This window comes from Crocodylus porosus, unplaced genomic scaffold, assembly GCF_001723895.1.
Source record: "Crocodylus porosus isolate Cpor-Errol unplaced genomic scaffold, CroPor_comp1, whole genome shotgun sequence".
Lineage (NCBI taxonomy): Eukaryota > Metazoa > Chordata > Crocodylia > Crocodylidae > Crocodylus > Crocodylus porosus.
The window spans coordinates 60,764,080-60,786,013 of record NW_017728907.1 but is presented as its reverse complement, the minus strand read 5'-3'; the positions used below and the strand labels follow the sequence as shown (position 1 = coordinate 60,786,013).

The 21,934-nt window shown below is 41.4% G+C and overlaps 1 protein-coding gene across 1 annotated transcript in view; it reads right to left on the bottom strand.

Annotated features, from left to right (window-relative positions):
* The window catches only part of RAVER2 (ribonucleoprotein, PTB binding 2), a gene marked incomplete at its 5' end in the record, with an annotated part of 63,389 nt that overhangs the window by 16,942 nt on the left and 24,513 nt on the right, over positions 1 to 21,934 (bottom strand). The window contains 6 exons of the mRNA XM_019530643.1: positions 741 to 852; positions 1,023 to 1,127; positions 5,359 to 5,438; positions 6,826 to 6,952; positions 8,946 to 9,137; positions 16,338 to 16,807. Of these exons, the coding sequence (XP_019386188.1) occupies positions 741 to 852; positions 1,023 to 1,127; positions 5,359 to 5,438; positions 6,826 to 6,952; positions 8,946 to 9,137; positions 16,338 to 16,807 (1,086 nt within the window). The remainder of the gene's footprint in view (positions 1 to 740; positions 853 to 1,022; positions 1,128 to 5,358; positions 5,439 to 6,825; positions 6,953 to 8,945; positions 9,138 to 16,337; positions 16,808 to 21,934) is intronic.

Here is a 21,934-nt window from a genome sequence, read left to right as displayed (position 1 = left end):
CAAAAAACATTCCTGGCATGAAGTAGTTAATCACTGAGTCTGTTATGTTTAGCTTCTTCTTAGGATATACAGTCCATTCCTGTACACACTTTTTTTATTCTGCTTTCAATTACATGCCAGCTTGACTTAAGTCAGAAAACTTCATGGTCAGCTTGAATTAGTAACAAGATGTAAGAAAATGTGCCTGGGACATATGATCCTAGTCTAATTATTCTAAATGTATTTGGATTTCAGTATTTAAACCTACAAAATTAATGTGTATAGACAGCGCTCTTACAAAGTTTTATAGATTGAAGTGGATACCATTCAAACACAGTACAAAGAAAAATTAAATTCATGGAAAGATTCTAGAAGAAGAGGATGGAGCCAGAATGTCCATTTATGTAAACTTTGGAAGTTGAATGGATGTAGGTCCACTGTTTTTATTGCTGCTTTTTTATTAGAAGAAAAATATATTTAAATTTATCCAACTGAGATAAACAGAACAGCCACTGACTTTGTGCCAGCTCATGAAAGAAGCCAAAGCAAACCTGTCAACACAGCATATATCAACAGACTTCCTTTGTTAACTGCTTTTGTATTTAACATTTTTGTTTGGCTTGGTGGCTTCCTTTCTTTTTTATACAGGGACAAATGATAAAGCTAATGATTACCACTTTTGTCAGAGTAGGAGAGAGTCAGCTTTATATTTTCAAACTGGACATTTCTACTGGTATGGTATAAAATAAAACATCATTTACATGTATGAGCTTCTCCACGGTTTCCCATGCCTGCATTCATGGATGGTGTTGGCCCTATTCCCAATACAGTCTGAAGTAACATTGTTGGAGGCTCTCCAAGTAAACCAGGTTTCTATAAAGAAGAACAAAAAGTATTGTAAATAAGTAAAATCACCTTCTTTTGGTTATCTCACAGATTCTCACACATACTACATGGTTCAAGTTTTAATAGACTAAAGCCCTATTTTCTTTATGAAAGTTCTTGAAAGGCGTAAGTAGTTGAAATTAAAATGACAAACTTACACTGTTAGTTTGAAGATTCTCAATCTTCATTAGCTGCCGCTGTGACAGTTGTAAATGGGAAGGATTCTGCAGCAGTAATGTAGGTGTGTTCCCCAAAACTGAGTTCTGCCAAATTGAGCCAAGAAGCTTTAGTTGACAAATGCAGGAAACACATTTTTTGAAGCTGACATTATATAGACTTACAAGGGTGTAGGTTGTAGCTGTGTTGGTCTAAGGACATAGTCAGACAAGGTTCTTTGGGTAAGTCTGATATCTTTTTTTAGACCAACTAAATAGTTGGAAAAAAATTTCTTAGCAAGATTTTGGATTTAAAAACCCTTTGTCAGGCTGAGAGATGCTTCCTCAGCTTGATGAGGGATTTTTAAGTTTGCTAAGAATTTTTTTTCCAACTATTTAGTTGGTCTAATAAAAGATATCAGATTTACACAGAGAACCTTGTCTGCCTATTACATAGACTTGACATTTGACACTTATGTACATGGACAATAAACATGACAAAAGGGATTTTTTTTCTACATCTATTTTTTTCTAAAGATACTGTACTCCCATCTTTCAACAGAACTCCAGCTTTGCTTCACTGGCACCCAAAGCTTCTAGATTATTCTGAATTCCTTTTATCCTTCCTTTTTTCCTTTCTTTTCCAGTCCTAATCTCCAACTCGGTGGGGGAGGGGCTGAGGATCAGTTTACAAAAAAAATTTACTGGCATCTGTGTTGTGCTTGTAATGCTTTTATTTTCTATTACATGACTGCTTCCCACATCTTAGTGCCTTATAAAGTTCTGTTGTGACTGGTAGGAAATATTATTTAGTTAATGCTATATAACATGAATGCTACTCCAGAGAAGCAGCAGATATCATGCTCCACTGTCTCATGAGAAGTCGTTATTCAAGAAACACTCACAGGGCATGTCTACGAGACATACTGCACAGCAGACTAATTAGCTGTACAGTAAACACCATGTGCCTACATGTGCACCCCTATAAGATGGGAGTAAACTAATTAACATAGCAGCACGGTAGGACCTGTAACTACTCTGCTGCAGGGATTTTTACTCCACAACAGTACAGGTGTAGACTCTGTCTCAGCTGACTGGGACATGATGAGGGTGCTTCAGTATGGGGGCTGCCTGCCAGCTAGCCCTGCGCTGAAGCAATCTTGTGCCCTAGCCAGTCCCTCTGCAGCATGTTGAGCTGGGGGGAGTAGCCCTGGGCTGGCAGGCTTACCCCTCTCCAGGCCCTGTGCCAGCTGGGGCTACTCTGACCGGGCTCAACATGCTGCAGTCCTGGGTGCACATGAATACTGCTTCTGGGTGCCGCGTTAACTCAGTTTATTCATGCACATTAACTGCACTTGTTAAATGCACCCACAATTGAACAAGCTATTCAGGCTACTCCAAGACTGTGGTCTTTGAACTGAATTTTGTGCAGCGTTACACTGGATACCTTTATGAACACCATTTGTACCTACAATCAAGGAACTTAAAATCATGCTGAGACACCATGATAGAACTTATGACAATAATTTGTAATATATATTTTTGGCTAGTGTGGTGGTCTAGAAGAAAATCTCTATCCACAATAGAGCAAACCATGTTATCATTTGTGTTAGTTATACATATGCTTGAAAAATGTTTCCAAACAACATTTTGGCAGAGATTCTCTAACATGATATGCCAGGCAGAACATATGTTGTTCCAGATCTCAACAAATCTCTTTTGCTAACATTTTGGCATTCACAAAATGCACTCTGCAATGCAAAAATGGATATATGGAATTTTAGTAAGTGCAATCTCTTTCATTTCCTGAAATCCCCCATCCTAGCTAAAACACCACCAGTGATTGAAAACTGAAGACGAAGCTGAGCACAGCAAATAAGGCTTTGTTACCTTTTGGGTCTGCCAGAACCCTCTGCCTGACGAATGCTTTCAGAATTACAGACAGTACAGCTTATGTCCCTTTTGGCAGGGTCACAGCCATAAGAACCAAACTCAGTACACAACTAGAATTTAGACATTCAAAGAAAAAGTCCTTTGTTTTTTTTAAAAATTATATACAAAAACGTCTATGCATAAAACAAGGGGTAAGCTACATCTTAAAAGATCTGAGAATTACACTTTACATTCAAACATGGTTTACCCAACAAAAAAAGGAGACAAATCTGGATTGTGTATATATGAGTATTTGTTTATTTAGTCCACATACCTGACCTAAACACCTGTCATTATTTATGGCCTATGGTAGAAAATATAACTTGGTGTTTTATTTATATACATAAATATAATAAACAGCAAATATATTTTATCTATACTTGTTTTTGGTTACATTTTCTGTTACATAATCAAGAAAGGAAGTGCACTGATTTAGTGACAAACTTCAGAAGACAAAGAAAAACTTGCTCAGGTAAGTCCTCAAGAGATCCCAAGAATTAACTAAAGGTAGACTCGTTAAACAGCAGACACTGCAGCAAAAAATATTAAGTTAAAGTTTACAGTATGTTCTATTAGTACATGAAGAAGTATCCACAGCAGCTAAGTTAAACAACAAAAACATTTAAATTCTGTAAATGGAAACACTGGTCAGTGATTCATCCAAAGGGCTTCAAATTCATCTGCTAAATCCTTGTCTTCATTACTTAATCATTTTTATGACCAAAGTTTGGACATAATCGTATTAAACACACTGCTTCTTTTGAAGGAATAGGTTAACAAACCTAGGATGCCATGAAGCTAAAGCAACAGAAGCAAGAAGATATATGGAAATAAGATGAAGCCAAGTTTTTCCCCCAAAAGCTAATAGAAAGCTGGAGAGCAAAAGCTCTATGTGTTATGACAACACTGAATTCCAAGAAAGAAGTAATGACCTGGTTTTTTGGCACTGAAGAATACTCCAGATAGACAAATCACCAAAGATAAAAAAGAGCCAGATGAAGAGCATTAAAACTCAGTAAAGTTCAACCTATTAGGTCAGGTTTAGTTACTAATTAAAAGCCAAGAGCCTCCATGGAAGAATATTAAATGTACAAGTCTATCTAAAGCAAAAGCCATAACTTTTGGCTGCAGCATACCTAAGCCAAAAAATAATTGGATCCTCATCAATCACACTGTAACGATGTAAAACATGCTTCCCACCAGCTGTGATTAAAAAGCATTCATGTTGCCTTCCAAGGAAGACAGACTCCTTCAGGCTACAGAAGAGCAGCAGTAACTAAACAGAGCAGAAGACTTTTAAAGTCACTTTTTAAGAAAGAAATGGAAGCAAATAATGACCTTTATTTTCAAAGTGGAGGCAGAAGCATTTTATTCTAATAATGTAGGCCTGATCAACATATCTAATACTTGAAAAAGACACAAACACAGCAATTTCTTAACAGAAAAACTGAAGTGCATTTACTGTGAAGATCTCTTCTATTATGGCTCGCTATCTCTCAACAGACATTGCTATAGGTTATAAAAGCATAGCCAAAACCCTAACAAACACAGATGTTTTTCATTTAGTGTGGACATTTCAAAGCACTGAATAGTTGTAGGAGCAAAAGCCTTGTTTAAAAGTCAATGGCACTTGAGACACTGACTCCATTTGGAACTTTTGAAAATCCTGCCCATACTTACTAAAGGTAAAATCTGACAATTGGCAGCGTCTCCACTTTGGCAAACTTTTTGGTACCCATGATGTGGTAGCAAGATGTAGAAACCGTATGGATTGCTGACTCACTGGATTGGTGTAGAGAGGTGCATTGTCTATGGGCCAGAGCTGCAAGTCCAGTCCATTGACTTATCCCTAAGCTAGGGAACAGATTTATCCCAAATCTCCTTTACATGGATTCTGAATTTCTTTGTAATCTTCCAGGATATGTTGGGCTTATACTGGGCTGAAAGTCATATTGCTATACAACACATAGTATGAACTAAAACAGATAGATAACAGTAATAGCTCTTGCCTTGTAAAGGACACATTTTCCACAAGATCTATATTTTTTTGAGGTACTTCCAGAAGGAATCAGTGCCCCCATTCCCCCCCACCCTCCCCCGATGTAATTCAGAAATGGAAAAAGATTTCTTTTAGGAAAAGCTCTGTCACCAGTCAGGTATTAGTAAATCAAAAACCTCAGAAAAAAGTAAAAAACTAATTTGCACGCAGATAATATGTACAACCTGATCTTAATGAGTCAAATCTCATTCAAAACCACCAGATAAAATAGATTATTAGGAACAAGATCATTTTAACAAGAAAAGTTGATTTTACTTATAATTTCTCAACAGCCGTGTATAGGTTTTGATGTAGAATACTTTATAAATCCACACTGGGGTATACATTATTTCACATGAGCAAACATACCTGGTGAACTTGATTCAGATTCAAAACTGGGCTGACTGCTGTATTTACAAGATGAGGGAAACCAGCAGAAGCTCCAAGAACTGTTTTAGGAAATACAAGATGTTAATAATGAAATACTTAAAGAAATTTTAAAAACAAGTTATAAAAAGATACGGTAGTATTGGAGTGATGTTGTACCTGTGATGGTCCAAGAAATATATGAAAGGCAAGGATTTTTTGGCATGATATCTTTTATTGGACTAGCTGCATGGCTGAGATAGATTTAGGTACATTTCTGAATGTAGGGCATATTTCTTCAGGTATATAAATATCTATTTTTATGTATCCTTTATGTACTGGTATTCATATTTATACATTATTCCATTTGGCCTCTCCAAATACATTTATGATTAAGAGCATGCTGAAGAACTACAATGCCTGCACAAAATACCACTGAAATCCAAGTCTGGTGGTCCTGGGAGCAGGAAGGACAACCTAAAGCTGATGGGGTAGTCCATAGAGAGATTGCTGACAGTTAACCCAGAGATTTGTACAGTGCCTAAAACAGGCCAGACAGAAAGGTGGCAAAAAGACACCTTAAAGCTTCATCATCCTCTTCCTCTCCCACCAATGTGCTGAATCTCTAGTCTATTCAGCATCCTATATTCTTAAATCTTTCTGTCCTGAAATCTGCAGATTGTCTGTTCCTGTTCCTTTTAACCCTTTAGTTCTTTGAAACTTGTTAGATTCCTTTTTAAATTTATTGTCTGACCTAATGAGAAGGCAAGTTCCTTTAGTGAAATGACCTTAAACAGGACTATGCTTGTAAAATGCTATGTGTATCTATGGAAACATAGAAGTGAAAAAAGTATTTTAAAATATTATGCACTGGGGAAGGACTTGAATTGCAAAGTACATATCTGGAACCAGATCCGAACACTCAAAGTCTAAATATGTTTGTGACACAGATTACATATTAAGCCAATTTCTAACATAAATATATGTAAATTGAAGAGTTAGTTAGTAAGGGTGTACAAGAAACACTAACATTTAAATTAGCTTTCAAACCAGTTTGCTGTCCCTCTATCTGCTGTAACTTTCATAAATATTTCAACAATATTTAGAGACAATTATGATACTTTGGATGTAAAAAGATCTTCCCTTCCTCCAAAGCTAAAGGTGATATGTTTCTCCAAGACATTAAAAAATGAACTACTGCAGCCTTAAGTGTGGGGAAGAGTGCTGCAAGACTGGCAGACATAGACTATACTGTAAACATAAAGTAAAACTAGATATGTACTGGCATCAGCAGATTTAACATAAAACAACATTCACACATAGAGTCAACATTTTCATGTATCTCACAAAAGACAGAATCACAGGACTGGAATCTTATAATCACAGGACTGGAAGGGAACAAGGATCATCTTCCTACATATGGGGGAAGGAGATTCAGCTTATTTGCTTTCTAAGTTCTTAAAAGCTTACCAGGTTTACCAGCACATCCACGCAACTGAGGCTGCAAAAGTATCTGTAGCATGGCCGGGTTATTTAAACTTTTCATAATCTGGACTGCATTTGGCTCTGGAAGTAATCCTTTCCTATTGTTTCTCATCTCAAAAGAGCAGAGATGGAGAAATGTTAGAACCAGGATGAAACAAAAGCATATTCTATATAGCATCTCAAGCATTCTAATGTCCTTAGTAAAAAGAATGCATTTAGATCCCTGTGCAGATTTATTTCTTAGAACACCATGTGTCACAGAGAAGAGAAGAGTCCTGCAGGATAACTGTCTGCAAAAACATCTAATTAATTACTTTCTAGTACAGTGGTTCTCATCTTTTTTAGACTCAATGCACTCGTTCATAACGTTTGTGAACTGAATGCCATCCCATTTCAAAAACTATTTGTTACAGTTGTTACTGTTATCTCAGGAAGTGGGGGAAAGGAAACAGTTGGGTAGGTACAAGCCTGAGCCTGCACCTCCTCACACACCAAAGGATTTTGCATAACCCCAGTTGAGAATCACTGGTTTAGATGTAATGAACAGTATGTCCCAGAGTATCTCTTATACAAGAAGGTGTTGGGTTTTCCTCAGGGAAAATATTTTTCCACAAAACTAAAAATTTTAGCTAGTAAAGGAGGAGATGAAATATACATTATTAAGACTTATTCCGTAAGAATACAAACACACCTCTTCCATGGAGTTGTGGGGTAGAGCTCTACAGAAAAGCAGTGTCATGTATTCAAAGCTATCCAAAGCAATAAGAATACTGTGCTACTACTTCCATGACAGCTTCAAACAACTCACCTTCACTTCCAATTTTCTAAGCAATGATTTGATATGACATGCAGGATACAGAAGCTTCTTCTACATCAGGCATGAAATTAGCCATCCTACGACCTTAAAATTTATTTTAAAATTACATAAATACTTATTTTAAACCAAATCACAGCTGTAAGAAATACACCTTCTCAATTTGGCTTATTTTAAAACTGAAATAATTTCCCTCACTGGGCACATCCAGATGACCATGGATGTTTGGTTCTCTGGGAACAGGAAGCAGCAGCACACCTTGCACTGCAGTTACTTGTTCCCAGAGAACACCTGTACCATGTGTGCTTTGGTAGGCGGCAAGATACCCCGGGGGCAGTTGGGGAGGCTGGGGCCAGCACTGTGCTGGACCCAGCAGCCTTGCCTGGGGGCCTCCTGGGGCTACAGCTGTAGTCATCCTGCCAGGCAGAGCCTGGGCAACAGCTGCAGTACGGCTCCAGACCGCCCGGATCCGCTTTTCACCTGTGTGTACTGCCTGAGCATATGCTACTCCGTTTTTTTTGATTCCTGGATATCCAGGGGTCAAACATACCCAAAGAGAAAAAAAAATTAGAGCAGCACATGCATGGGCAGCAGGCCCTTCCAACATGGAGAATGACTGTCTGTGCAGTAGTGGCACTACAGACATGTTTGCAGCACCACATACTGCACAACCACACTTGTCTGGACGTACCCACAGATGCTAAACTTACTAGAATTTGATTGTTACATGTGTTGTATGGCCAAATTTTACTCTTCATCCTTGGATTATACAGCCTTGTTTTGACAAGAAGGAGGCAGATTTGGGGCTGGGTAGCTAATACGTTCTGGCCAATCTGAAGATAAAACTAAGTCACTTCTGCAGTGTCGCTACAGCATAATACTTGTAACTCAACTTAAGCAGATCAAGTTATAACCTCAGCTCTTGGTTGAAGAAAAGTTAAAGAAATGATTCTTTTCACAGACAAACGAAAAACATTTTGATAAAGACAGTACTTCCCAAAGCTATTTTACAGAGTCTCTTTTTAATGTAGAGGTACGTTTTAAGTGTTAACATTTCAATGAGGCCAATAGTTTTCTCATTTAAAAAGATTTTCACTTGGTTGAATAATCACCTTCTTGCCAAAGGGATATAAAAAGTATTTATGAACTTTTGTCACAGAGATCTCATTAATTCAGATATATGTCTGTCTGTCCATTTGTGTGCAGGCACACGTGTGTATGTAATATTAATGTATAACATACATTTGAAATTTTGAATTGTTTTCTCTTTGAAAATGGAAAAGTTACTTACCATCCTTTGGGCTGCTATAAGAGCTGCTAGTGTGCTTCGCCCTGGTGCCCCAGGAGCACAGTATGAAACCTGGGCTCTCTTTCCTTTGATAATCATACCATCTGTGGCTTCTCGCACTTTCTCCGTCTGCTCTGAAGTCTCATACTCAATTACTGCAAAGCCACCAATATAACTGTCTTCATCCTGAGCAAACTGAAATGGCATTTCACAATATGCTTAATAAAGCACACACTTTCAGCAGCTGCTTTAAAATATTTTCACCCTCCCCCTGGCACTGAACGTTAATTACCTGTGCAAAATATTTAACATTCCTATGATTAACTAATTTGCAATGCCTACCCCAATTATAACATTTCTTCCCATGTATGTTAAATGTAATATGCAAATACCCTGTTATATTATATTTAGCTTATGTGCTGTGCTGCATCTACTCAAATTACCACTGCCTTTATAGCTAATCTCATGGAAAACCTAAGTATGAAATTTATTCAACAGCTTTAATAATAAATACAGTTATTTTATAAAGGAGAATGAAATTTTCAAGTATGTCAAGTTTTTGAACACTACTATTTTTATATTCACTTATAATTTTCTTACTACAGAAAATAATATTTCTTTGACATTTGGTTTAAACACATTTCTAAGTAGTAGTACTTTCTTTGTAAGGTCACGTGAAAAAGGGTAATTTCTACATTAACAAAACAAAATATTCCACTACAGATTCCACTCATATTCACATGAAACTTAGAGGGATGCTGCAGTTTGTAGCTAAACTTAATCCTTATGGAAGGAGTTAGATCAGGGGTCAGCAACACTTGGTCCACAGAGCCTATAGAATGGGAGGGTTTTGCCTGTGCCTGTGCTCATGCAACCACTGCTTCTTCCCCTGGTCCTTTGCATCCTGGCTGTGACAGGTGCAGCTTCAGCTTGTAGGCGAGGGGTGAGCAAAACACAGTCCACAGATTGGATCTGGACCACCAAGTGATTCCATTCAATCCATGGCGGGTCCCTCGGCCTCACCTGGCCCAGGCACAGGGGACAGCCCAGGCCATGGTGCATGTGGCCATCCTACCACCCCAGGCATGGAGGTGCTGCCTGGCACAGCCTGCCCTATCTCTAAACATAGCTTCTGAGCACACTGGAAGCTGTAGTCTGCAGGGCCAGGAGATGGTGGGTGGTGGAGCAGGGGAGGCACAGAAGCTGGACTCAGCTTCCTGGCAGCCCCTGCTGCCACTCAGGACCAGAAACATGCCCCACCACCTCTGCCAGACTCCAGCACTGCTACCTAGACACCCCAGACCCACAAACACCCCACACCCACTGCCAGGGGCACTGGATGGAGCAGACAGGTAGGGACTCCATGGAGACCAGCCTGGGACCCCAGTGAGCACGGCACACTGCTGGGCAGATGTGATGGGGTCACAGGTGGATGGCAATGGGACAGTGGGCAGGGCTGGGGCCAGGATCTTGGGGTGGTGACAGCACAGGGCTAGGCCCAGGGCCAGGGCCATGATTTACTCCCCTCAGGTCCCTGCCCGCAGAACCAATATCCATCGCAGGAATGTATGGGGAGTGGTTCATGACCCTGCCCCAGGCCCTGGCTCCATGCTGTCACCACCCTATAATCACCTGTCCCACTCCCTTCGTGCCTTTGACCCCCATCCTGTCCACCCAGCTGAGTGAGTCCTGCCCACAGAGGTCCAGGCTGGTCTTGATGGAGACACTGCCTGCCCAGTCCAGCTAGAATAAACTGGAATCTCCCTGGGCCCCTTCCTCCCCACCGCCCCTCAACCTAGTGTAAACAGCTATGACACAGGGCCAGGGCTGGGTCAGCCTTGCCCCTACCCGCTGACCTCAAGAGTGCAGCAAAACTCCTTGAGTGACTCTCCAGCCCAAATAACTACCCCTATTTTAGGAAGTGGGGAGCTAAGCTGCATCTAGTAAGTGGGGGAGGAGGGGAAAGGGGCTAGGCAGGCATGCACATGGCCAGGAATATAGACCCAGGCAGCACTGGAGAGCAGCTCCTCCAGCTGCCTGCAGGTAAATTGGATGATGGGGGTAGATCAAGGTCCCACAGCAAAGGAGAGAATGGGACAGAGGCTTGGCCTGGGGGTGCTGCCCAACTAGGGTGGTGATGGGGCCCAGGGTTGGGATGGGGAGCAGGACAGAACCAGGAGTGGTTCATGCAGTTGGGTGAGGGGGAGCTGGCTCCCTGCTGCTACACACTCTCCTGGGGAAGGAGGAAGGAGGGAGCATGTGCCCCCCAGATTTGTGCATGGGATGAGGGCAGATGCAGGCTGCCTGCTGTGGGCTCGGGGCCCTCTGCCCTGCTGCCCTCCCCTGGGAGCCCTGCGCCAGTTGCCCCATCATGGCAAGGTGCCCCGTGCCCACACGGCAGCAGTTGGGGTGGCAGCATGGTGTTGTGCCCCCTGCTGCTGCTGGGCAGGCAAGGGGTGCCTTGCCATGGCAGCATGGGAATGACAGCAAGGCAGCGAGCCCCAAGCCTGCAGTGAGCAGCCTCATCCACCCCCAATCCCCCAAGGATTCTGCTCGGCTCAGCTCCAGCTGTGGCACCAGGGGTGAGGGCATCATCTTAGCCCCACCCTGGCAAAAATTAATATCACTGCCATCTATGCTTTATACATAGTGTTTTATGGTAGAGTCACTAACTTCTTGTTAAACAAGAAAGTTAAAATATGGACCACATCTTTTAGGCAGTAGTATCAATTCCTAACATAAATAGAAGTGATACAGAATCATTGTTCAACATGATGTAGAGAAAAGACAGTGTTCTTTCAATCTGACTAGAAAATCAACTAATTTTCAATTACTGTATTTAGTTCTTGAAGTAATAAGGGTTATAACGATAATTTTCTTACAGCTTCTTCAGTAGTTGCAGGGGGTTAAAATCACTGAAGTCAAATCTAGCAGTTGGAAGTAACCTCCAGCTTTTGGAAGGGAAGAGGGCTGAGGAAATAGAAAAGCTTGTCTAAACTGTCTTTTATCTATATAATGTTGATTCACTGCAACAAACCCCTGGTTAAGATATGACAGACTTTTATAAAGAACTAGCAAACTGCTCATCATGAATGACTGGTGGGGATGGGGGTTAGGCGGGCAGGGATGGAGTGCTGCCACCTAATGCCCTGCAGTGCCAGCACTCTGCCTCTGGCCCCATGAACCTCTCACACCCCCTAATCCCAGCCTCGTGCACCCTCCCCCCGCCCCGCGTCCAGCCCTGTGCACCCCCCATAACCTGCCGCTCCACCCTGTGCTCCTGGCAGCTTTCAGGAACAGGGAGAGAGGGGGCTTGCATGGGGCAGCGTCTGCCAACACCCAGCTGCAGGCAACATCCCCCACTCCCTCTCTCCCCACTGCCTTCTCCTCTCTGCTGGCTGTTGTTGGGGCCAGGCAGAGGGAGTGGGGGGGCAGGAGCGGCAGCAGCAGGGGGCCCTTCCCCTTCCTGCTCCCCTCCCTCCCTCCCTTTCTTTCCTCTTCCCCGCCACCTCCCCCCTCCCTGCCGGCTGTTGTTGGGGGGCAAGAGGGACGGTGTGGCAGCTCCCTTGCTCCCTCTGTCCATAACGTTCCAGGCCCTTGCAGCCAATAGGCATGTGCCCTCTTGGCGGCGCATGTGCAGTTGGCCCAGAGCGCTATGGACAGACAAATGGACAAAGGCTTTTATCATATTAGATGGCTGCACTTCTATAACAAATTGCACTACTACAGCTTCTCCCAGTTAGAAATCCAGGTAAACGTGACACCTTCAACCTGCAAAGCTGCAGCCACCACGATCTGTATGAAGTTAAGGTGTGGGGGGGATCACTAAAACACAAATGGAGACTTCCTACTGAAACCCTAAGAGCTGAAGTAAGAAAAAGTTAAGTAGTTGCCTCGTTCTCCGTAACTGAAGCAAGGAACCGGGGAAACAAACATTTTTGCAAGTCATGTGCAGGGAATGGAAGCAACCAGCATGGGTGGGGGAGAGAGAAGCCCTTTGTCTTACACTTGCATACAAAGAAACCTCCTAAATGCATCATTTATCATTAAACTGCTGCCAAAAGCAGCATGTGCTCAATAAAGGAATAACTATGAAGTTGATTAAATGCAGCCATGCATGACTATAAAATACTTGGCCCATATTGGTCAAACATGCTGAAACCACAAGGATAGATTAGTGTATCCCCCTGGAAAAGATATATGGTAGTGCCCACTGAATATAGTCCCCCTCAGTACCGACTCTTTTGAAGTCATGCTGAGCCACTACACTGCATATATTTTGACTTCCTCTTCATTCCCACAGCTGAGTTGCACTTTTCCTTCCCATTTCCAGTGATTCGTGTTTCTTCACCAGCCTTAAATGTCTGGCAAAAATCACCAAACAGTTTACCCTGAGTCCATCTGTTGCCCCCTGTCTAAGCCTGTCGCATATGGTTAGTGTGGCCCTGCCTCCGTGATGTAAAGCCAAACCAGGCTGCCTGGTGCCACATCTGCATATAAATTTTTGGACTATCTCAGGACTTATGACAAGAACACCCAGTTCCAGTCATGGGTGGGGGCTAATTAGCACATGGATGTGGGGGTGTATCTGGAGTACACACACATAGGGTGCATCCAGACAAGCAGGAAGTACATTTCCCCAGGGACAAACAGCAGTGGCACAGTGGCATGCCCCCGCATGTGTGCTTTGGGGCATGGCAAATTGCCCCAGTGGCGTAGGAGAGGCTGGGGCCAACAACTGGGCTGGCCCCAGCAGTTCTAGGGGCCTCCCGGGGCTGCAGCAGCAGCAGCAGCAATCCAGGTGCGTGGAGCCTGGCTGGCAGCTGCAGTGTGGCTCTGGCTGGTCACGCTCTGGTTTCGGACACTGCATACTGTATCCACGTGTGCTGCCCCACTTTCTTCTGCCACAGATTTTTTAGATACTGGGATTTCCCATTATCTAATTTTCCTGCCGCATTGCAAATATGCAACTTGGCAAATGGAACCATGAGCACTGCATGTGTTTTGTGGCGCCTCAAAAGGCTTTGCGGTACTGCAAACAACACATTCCCGCTCATCTGGATGCAATCATACTGAGAAGTGCTGAGCTGTTGGGTCACCATGGCTTCAAATGCTGTTGATTGCTGGGTCCCAGCCCAGTTTGTAATATATATATATATATATATATATGCATCAATTCTGGGTCAGGGTCATCCTATATTCAAGTAAATATAGTATTATTATCCACACAGGTAAAATTGTCCTTCAGGACGCCATTGATCTTGCTCAGTTAGTGCCACATCCTTTTCTGGGACCTTGACAAATGCAACCTAGGCCCATGCAGTTCAATTCAGAATGCTGCTGCAAAGATCATACTCCTAACTTGTCCTTTTGACCACATTCCTCATCTCTATTCATCCCTGTACTAGCCCCCTCCTCTGTCTCAACAAACAATCTACTTATTTTCACTTTTAAGGCCAGTCATGGTTTATTTTCAGATGAGTTACCAATGGTGTAAACTCCCTCCTCCAATTAATCCTGTCTCTCACGTGTTTGATTCTCAAACAAGCACCTTTGTGCTTTTCCCTTTCACTGTCTTCACGCTCTAAAGTTGCTCTCCAAAGACATCACAAAACTAATACATTACAGCCCTTTAAAACTCTTCTTAAAAGTGTCCCTTTTCATTAAGCCTATAAAAAACCTTGTCAAAAAAAGCCTAGGGCTTAATGATACACTACAGGGCTGCTCCATTCTTAGCTACAGTCTCTGTATCCTAGTCTTCTAGGTGTGAAGGCTACTCTGCCAGAAGAATACTTTTTGCCACTAGACTTACACCAGCTTTCCTGAATGGCAGAAGCTTGGTTGGCAGACGTTGTCTTCTGTCAAGACAGCTGCATCCACACCTTGGGTTTTGCTGGCATAGTTATGTCAGCCAACTGGTGTGATTTTATTATGCACCATGCAACTAGCATATCTCACCAACAGACCTTTCTATGGCCTAAGGCAGAGGTGGGCAAAATATGGCCCGCGAGCCAGATACAGCCCACCAGGCCATTCTATCTGGCCCACGAAGCCCCTAAAAAATTTGGAAAAATCCATATTTATCTGCCCCTGGCTGCCTGTCATGTGGCCCTTGATGGTTTGCCAAAACTCAGTAAGCGGCCCTCCGCCTGGCCTAAGTTGTGGGAGTGCTGAGATGACTGCTTATCATGTTTAGCCAGTGTTTTCTCACTGCTTCTTTGTACTTTTATCTGCTTGTATCTTGACTTTAACTTAGACTGTAAGCTCCTTGGTAAAGGACCGTCTTTAGTTCTGTTTTATGCCTACATCAAGTGGGATCCTGATCCATCTAGAGCTTGCAGGTACTACAATAATACAATAAATAACAAATGTTATTAGTCTGTAATGATACATATTTACGAGATGGAGAGAGAGAGACCTGAAGGTGTATAAAATGGTTTTCTTGGAATGGCTGCATTACTTCCAATAACAATATTATTTTATGTTGAATATTTTTTGGGCAATATTGCCTGGCTCTGCCACCTACTGCATGGGTATCATCAGCATGTGTGATATCACACATATCACCTGTCTCATGATGCGGTCCACAATTAAAGATGTAAAATGTATGAACTTTTCAACAACCTCAAACTGCGCATTCAACATGATTTTATGGAAAACAGGCTCTGTCAGAAACTCCTGATTTTATTATTTGAAATGACAAGCTAGGCTAGGTTGGGATACTCTAAAAGTAGCTTGTTTCATATTCTAGTCTAGGGATTAGAGACCTATGGGCCCAGGAAAGCTTGACATACCAAGTTAGGTTTTGTGCTCTCATACCCTGTAAATCAGGACAGGGTGGGAAGCCTTTATACCAACAGAAAGCAACAATCTATACATCCTTTCCAACAGAAACAACACTTATTTCTAGTTAGTGCTAGCGTTGGAAACTATCAGCCTTTAAGGCTACAACTTTACAAATCAAAGAAAATTACTTGAGATTTTTTTAAGGTTTCTAAAATACTTTCAGTGCTGTGCCATTAGATTTAAGGAGCCAACACAATCTGGCTTTATAGATCAAATAATAAAATTGAAATTAAAATCTATCTAAGAAGCTCTGTAAAATATTTCTGAAATCATTTCTGTGAAATACACAGGAAGAGAACATATTATAAACCTTGTATCTAGACTCAACTCGGAAGGTCTCCTATATGGTGATCTATCAGTCATGGTAAACCTATGTCAATGAAACATTAGTATTGCATCATACATTACTACTTCATATGTAGATACATCATAATGTATATAATCAGTCAAATCAAAAGTAAAACAATGGAATAGAAAAAATATGCAAATCCAAGACTAAAAACATCTCCATATGCATCTTTTGAAAGCTTTCAATTCATATATACATACCTGGCAGAACACAGGTTTATACTTCAGTGAGAAAGTTTGCGTAAGTTCCTCTGAGTCAGCATAGTCTTTAGGGAGTTTATCAATACAAAGGCACTTAGAATGAATAAGATCCATGGTCAACTGATTAACATCCATCCACTGCGCAAAGAGGGTGTTCTCATCTAATTGTTTGCCCAGAAGTTCCAGTCTAGCCTTTGCAGCAGAGTCCTTTTTCATGTATTCCACAAACCCATAACCCTTTGAATGGCCAGTAACTTCATTATAGACCAGAAAACATCTCTCAACATTGCCATATGTACGCACCAGTTCATCAAATTCTTGTAATGTAAATGAGGTTGGCAAATTGGTAATGCAAAGCAAAGCATCTGTTGGTTGCAGCTGCACTGATATTTCTTTACCACGAAGACAGTGTTGGTGAAATTTCTGAATTGCATTTTGGGCCTGTTCTCCATTTAGCAGAGTAACAAAAGCTGTAAAAGAGCAAAACAAGTTATAGAACCTGCTCTAGTTCAGCTACAATATCAGTACACCTCCCCCCACCACAATAAGCCATGGAAAAAAGGGACCATAAGAGGTATATTTATAATACAAAGCTAATAATACCATAAAGAGACTTTTTAAAATTTGGCATTTTAAAATCTGGCAATGGAACATTATTATTTGTGCCTAATTGGATAACATTTTTCAGATATATTATAACCATTAATAGTATACATCATAATATTATGTATCATATATAGTATTATTACCATTCCTCCATGCTGCCCCCAAATAAGAATAGGAATATTTTACTTCTGGTAAAGAAATAATAGTAACATTTTTGTTGAGCCTCAGTCATGGGCTATTTATAAAGCTCAAACTTTGAAATAAAAACTCACTGAAACTTGAGATATTTGTTAAAGATGATGCACCTGAGTCATCATAATACCCTGTTCTAATACCTTGGAAATCAAGTATTTAGAAGAGAATCCACCACACAGAAATCACAAGATACAATAAGTATCTTAATTAACCTTATTAAAAGTATACATTCACACTTGTCTCCTTGCCATTATTACACACTTACAATCTAGTCCTTTTCTGCAGTACAAAACAACCATAACAATAAGGAATACAACATGGGTAGTGCAATAATTCCAGTGAAGTTTTCCATTTATTAGGACTGTAGGTTGGTCGTTCACACATAATAGAAAGACCAAACAAAGTAAGAAACAAATCTTACTTTAGGATGCATCCCCAACATTTATAAAGAAACTATGAATGGACTGACTTCACAAGGAGGTCAGTCAAATTCTGTTCTGCACACTGACAGCACAACAAAATATAAAAACTACATTTAGCAAACAGATAGATGTGGAAATGCAGGGAACATTTGTCTGTTGCTCTTAGTAACAAAAGAAGTATTATTGGCAACCTTTCAAAATGCTTGCACTGCTGCTGGACAAAGCAGGAAATTCAGCTGTTTTTATAATATACGTAACTGGGTACAAGCTCGTGATAGCTGAATGTTGCGCCTATTAAGGCTGTAGAGGCTACAGTGCAAGGGGTATTGTGCTGTTCCCTCCAACCCTCAGCACTCACAAATGGCTGGAAAAAGGAGATCCTCTAGAGAAATCTGGCCCTAGAACTTATCAAAATCTTTTAAAATGAATTCCTATCACAGCCATACAGCAGTCACAACCATCCTAAAACAGCTGCAACTGGCTCAGTAGCTGATGTAGCCTAAAGCCTAGCACTCCTCTGGTAGTCAAGAAAGGCCAGTTTGTAAGTATTTTCTATTTCAGGTTAGACTTAAAGACCATTATGACAAAACTGGACATTTTACTTTTCTAGAAAGCATCTTGTTTGAGGCTTTGTGAACTCTAACAAATGCTTTGCTGATACCTGCAAAGATAACTAATCCTGCCTTGTGTACAAGAGCTTATTCATTTTGGCAGAGACAAGAAACAGACGTTGCTTTTGTCCCAGAAGGGAAAAGTCCCAGGATTGACATGTACACACATCATCCTTCCAATCAGGGTTCAACGAGCAACTGAATGCACTGCCATTTTTCTGCTACTGATTCAACAATGTAATCCTATTCAGAATCACTTCACAATATCCAGAGCAAACTGTTAGCACTTCTTATCCTATGAACTTTCATAATGTTTGTCCTGGGACAGCAGGCATAAGCATCTGAACAACTGCAGTTTGTCCCAGGATAAAATGGTTTCTGTTGGGACACATGTGACACCTGTTTGTAATCAGATTCGAGGGCAAATATTTTAAAGATTTTAAAACGGCCGCAAAAAAATGAGGAGCTATGTACTTGAAAGTACCATTTAAAATATGGAAAATCCTCCACACTGTAGCAATTACCATTAGAACCACTGCTTGGATTCCACAAAGCAGCCAGGATTAAAATGCAGGGCAAAGTAAAAATTGTCATTTTGGTAGGCTACTTAATGAGGAGGAAAAGGGGATGACCTTAAATCAGCACTTTCTAAAATGACATCTCGTTATAACACATGATACCATGCATACCTGTTTACCCAAGCTTTTAACCACCCGCCTCCCAGCTGATTGCTCTTGATGGAAATATTTGTAGCATATAAGTTTTCCACAGTGTACTTAATCAAAACCACCCATACAACAAGATGGACTCTTAGATCTGTTGCAGGTACATATGAATGATCAAAGTGTAAATGCCTACATGTTTCTGGAAGCTTTCCTCTACTTAGAGTAAAACATATCCATGAACAAAAAGTGGAGAACTTATACAAATGCGATTCTATACGACTGGATCTACATTTTAAATATGATAATACCTTGCATACTATTCAGTATTTGAATTTTTATGTGTATTTAAAATAAATCATGACATTTCACAGTACTACTTAGCTAGAACAGAGCACAAACTGTAAATATAAGGCTAAGTGACAGACAGTTGCAAAAACAGCAATATTAATTTTAATACAGTTGTATGAGACCACAACCTGAAAACTGATGGTCATGTTTTATCATACAACCAAATTTGATGCTATAGGGTCTTGTTACATACACCTTGCACTGTGGGCACAGACAGAAGTGACAATTTTCACCTGATCTGGCCCCTAAAAGGACTCTACCATGCATGGCTGCAAAGCACTTTAAAAGGGCCTGATCCTGCAAAAATCTGAACCCTCATTACATGAGGCTTCAGATGAAGATGTTTCAAAACATAGCATCTTCGGTAATTTGTGTCTGCCTGTGTCCCAGCCTCTGAGCTGTTTTCAGAATGGGAGGAGGGAAAAGGAGTGGAAGGAGTTCAGTCTGGGGTTTTTTTAGCCCCCACTGGAGGGGGCTCCAATCCACCCACCCTCAAGTGCCGGCTGGAGAATCCCTAGAACAAGCTCCCTCTGTTCCTTTTCCCCACTCCCATTCTGAAAACAGAGCCTGGCTGGGAGGCAGGAAGGGCTGTTGCTAAGGAAAACAGTTTGCAGGGTCCCAGTCAGCAGCTGGATTCCCTTCCCCCATGGATCCAACAGTGAACTTCTGTTTGGTCTGGGGATTGTTGTAACGCAAAAGACTTGCTACAAAACATTATTAGTGGCAGGGTATGGGCATATCACTGCCCCCCTAACAATCATATTACCCTCCCCGATTGATGTCTTCTTTTTCAAAACTGGAAATATGGTAACTGTACTCGGAGGACTGAAAGGTAAGAATTGCCCTGGTTGGGCACCACTCCTGGCTCCGCACTAACCCTCAGGGTTCTTCTGTGGCACCCTCTCATTCCCACCTACTTACAGCTGCCCGGCTAGCTGTCCCAGCAGGCAGGGAAGGGTTAACCTGCCTGCCCAGCAGGGGAGGGGACAGGTGGAATGTTTACTCTAAGGTGGCTAGGCTAAATGCAACAGGAGCCAGGTAGCATGGTTCAGAGATAATCCTGCCTTGGACTGGTATAATTTTGAGCACATAACAAGTGCTTAAAACTAGTTTCAGGTGTTACTGTGCAGCCAATCCAGATGGTAAGAGCTCCAAGAGCTGCCCCAAAATACCGTGTCACAAGGCTCTTAGCTGCCCAGAAATGAGAACTGAGAATTCTTTTTCCACTGTCTGGAATCATCACTTATGCAAGAAAAGGTCAAGCAAAAAAATACATTAAGTAGTATTTGATATGCTGCAGTTTAAAATACCATATTTACTAAAATCTAAGTCAACCATGAATTTAAGATTTCCCCCAGATAATTAGACTCTCTATGCAGAAGATGTATGCATTTGTCATAATTTTTCAGGTACAGAAATAATTATTGCAGAGTTGTCTTAAATTCATTCCCCACCCTCCACTATAGCAGAGAAATAAGTGGTTGGGGGGGGTGTCAGGTGGTCCCTTTGCCCCCTGCCCCCCCCAACTTCTTCCCCCTGAAGCCTTCCTCCCCCCCTCCCCCCTCGCCACAGGCTCTTCCCCTTCCCCCAGAAGCTGCAAAGGGCAAGTGGAATGGGGGACAGAAATCTGCTGTGAGTCTGACTCTGCCCCTGACAGCCACAGGAACTGCCTACCTTGCCCAACCACCCTCCATTTTGTACATGAATCTAAGATAAGGGGCTTTTACCCCATGCTGACTGAGGGGGAACTTAGATTTGAGTAAACATGGTAGTGTGTAATTCGCTTCCATAAATCATATATCCTATTACAATTACTTACAAAATATTTTTCATAGTATTTTTGGCATCACACTCTCTCCTAATTAATTACTGTACTGTGGATGGAGGTACATTCATTATCTGACACACCATAACTTATTTTCCCCTCAACCTATCGTATTTCAATTGAATCCTTTCCTGAAATTCAACTCCAGGAAGCTCCTGTTGCATGATTACAGTTTAAAACAGAAAACTTCTTTAACTCCAGATTATCTATTAATCATCTGTTTCTACTAACACCAGTGCACAAGCAAAAGCGAAAATGAATAGTAACCTGATACTTTTCAGAAGTGAAAAGTTAACATTTTCTTTCGTGTGTGAATAATCAGAGGTTGCAACAGTCTACAATCTGCAGGAGGATTTATAAATAAAATATAAACACAGAGCATATTTAAACTAGCTGTGACGGTCTCGTATCAGTTTATAAAGCAAACAGGAAGAACAGAGCATACTTTTATCAACAGAAATTGTCATATCTAAAATCTTAGTCTTGTTCTCCTGTGAGGAGATATCTTGCAAACAATTAGGTAGCATACTTGAGAACATATACAATACAGGTGATTTTACAAGTTGTATTAATTCAAAATACTTGATATCTAGATAGAATATCAAAGAAAGAAGCTGAGGATTCCGAAATAGCCACAAAACACACACTGGCAAGATAAATTATTGTGCCACCCAGTAGGGCTGTGCAAAGCTTTGCAATTCGGATGAGATTTGGCTTGATTCAGAGGCCAAACCTCCAAATCCAAATCGAATCGGGAGACCAATTAAAAGCTCTGAATTGAACTGGAAGCTTCCGAATCGATTCAGAAAAGATTCAACTTGATTTGGAGATTTAGCCATGGACTAAACAGGCAGCAGTCCTTGAGGACACTGGATACAGCTGCCTCCAGCTGGTAAGTCTGTTGTGGTGGGCAGAGGGGGGAGGG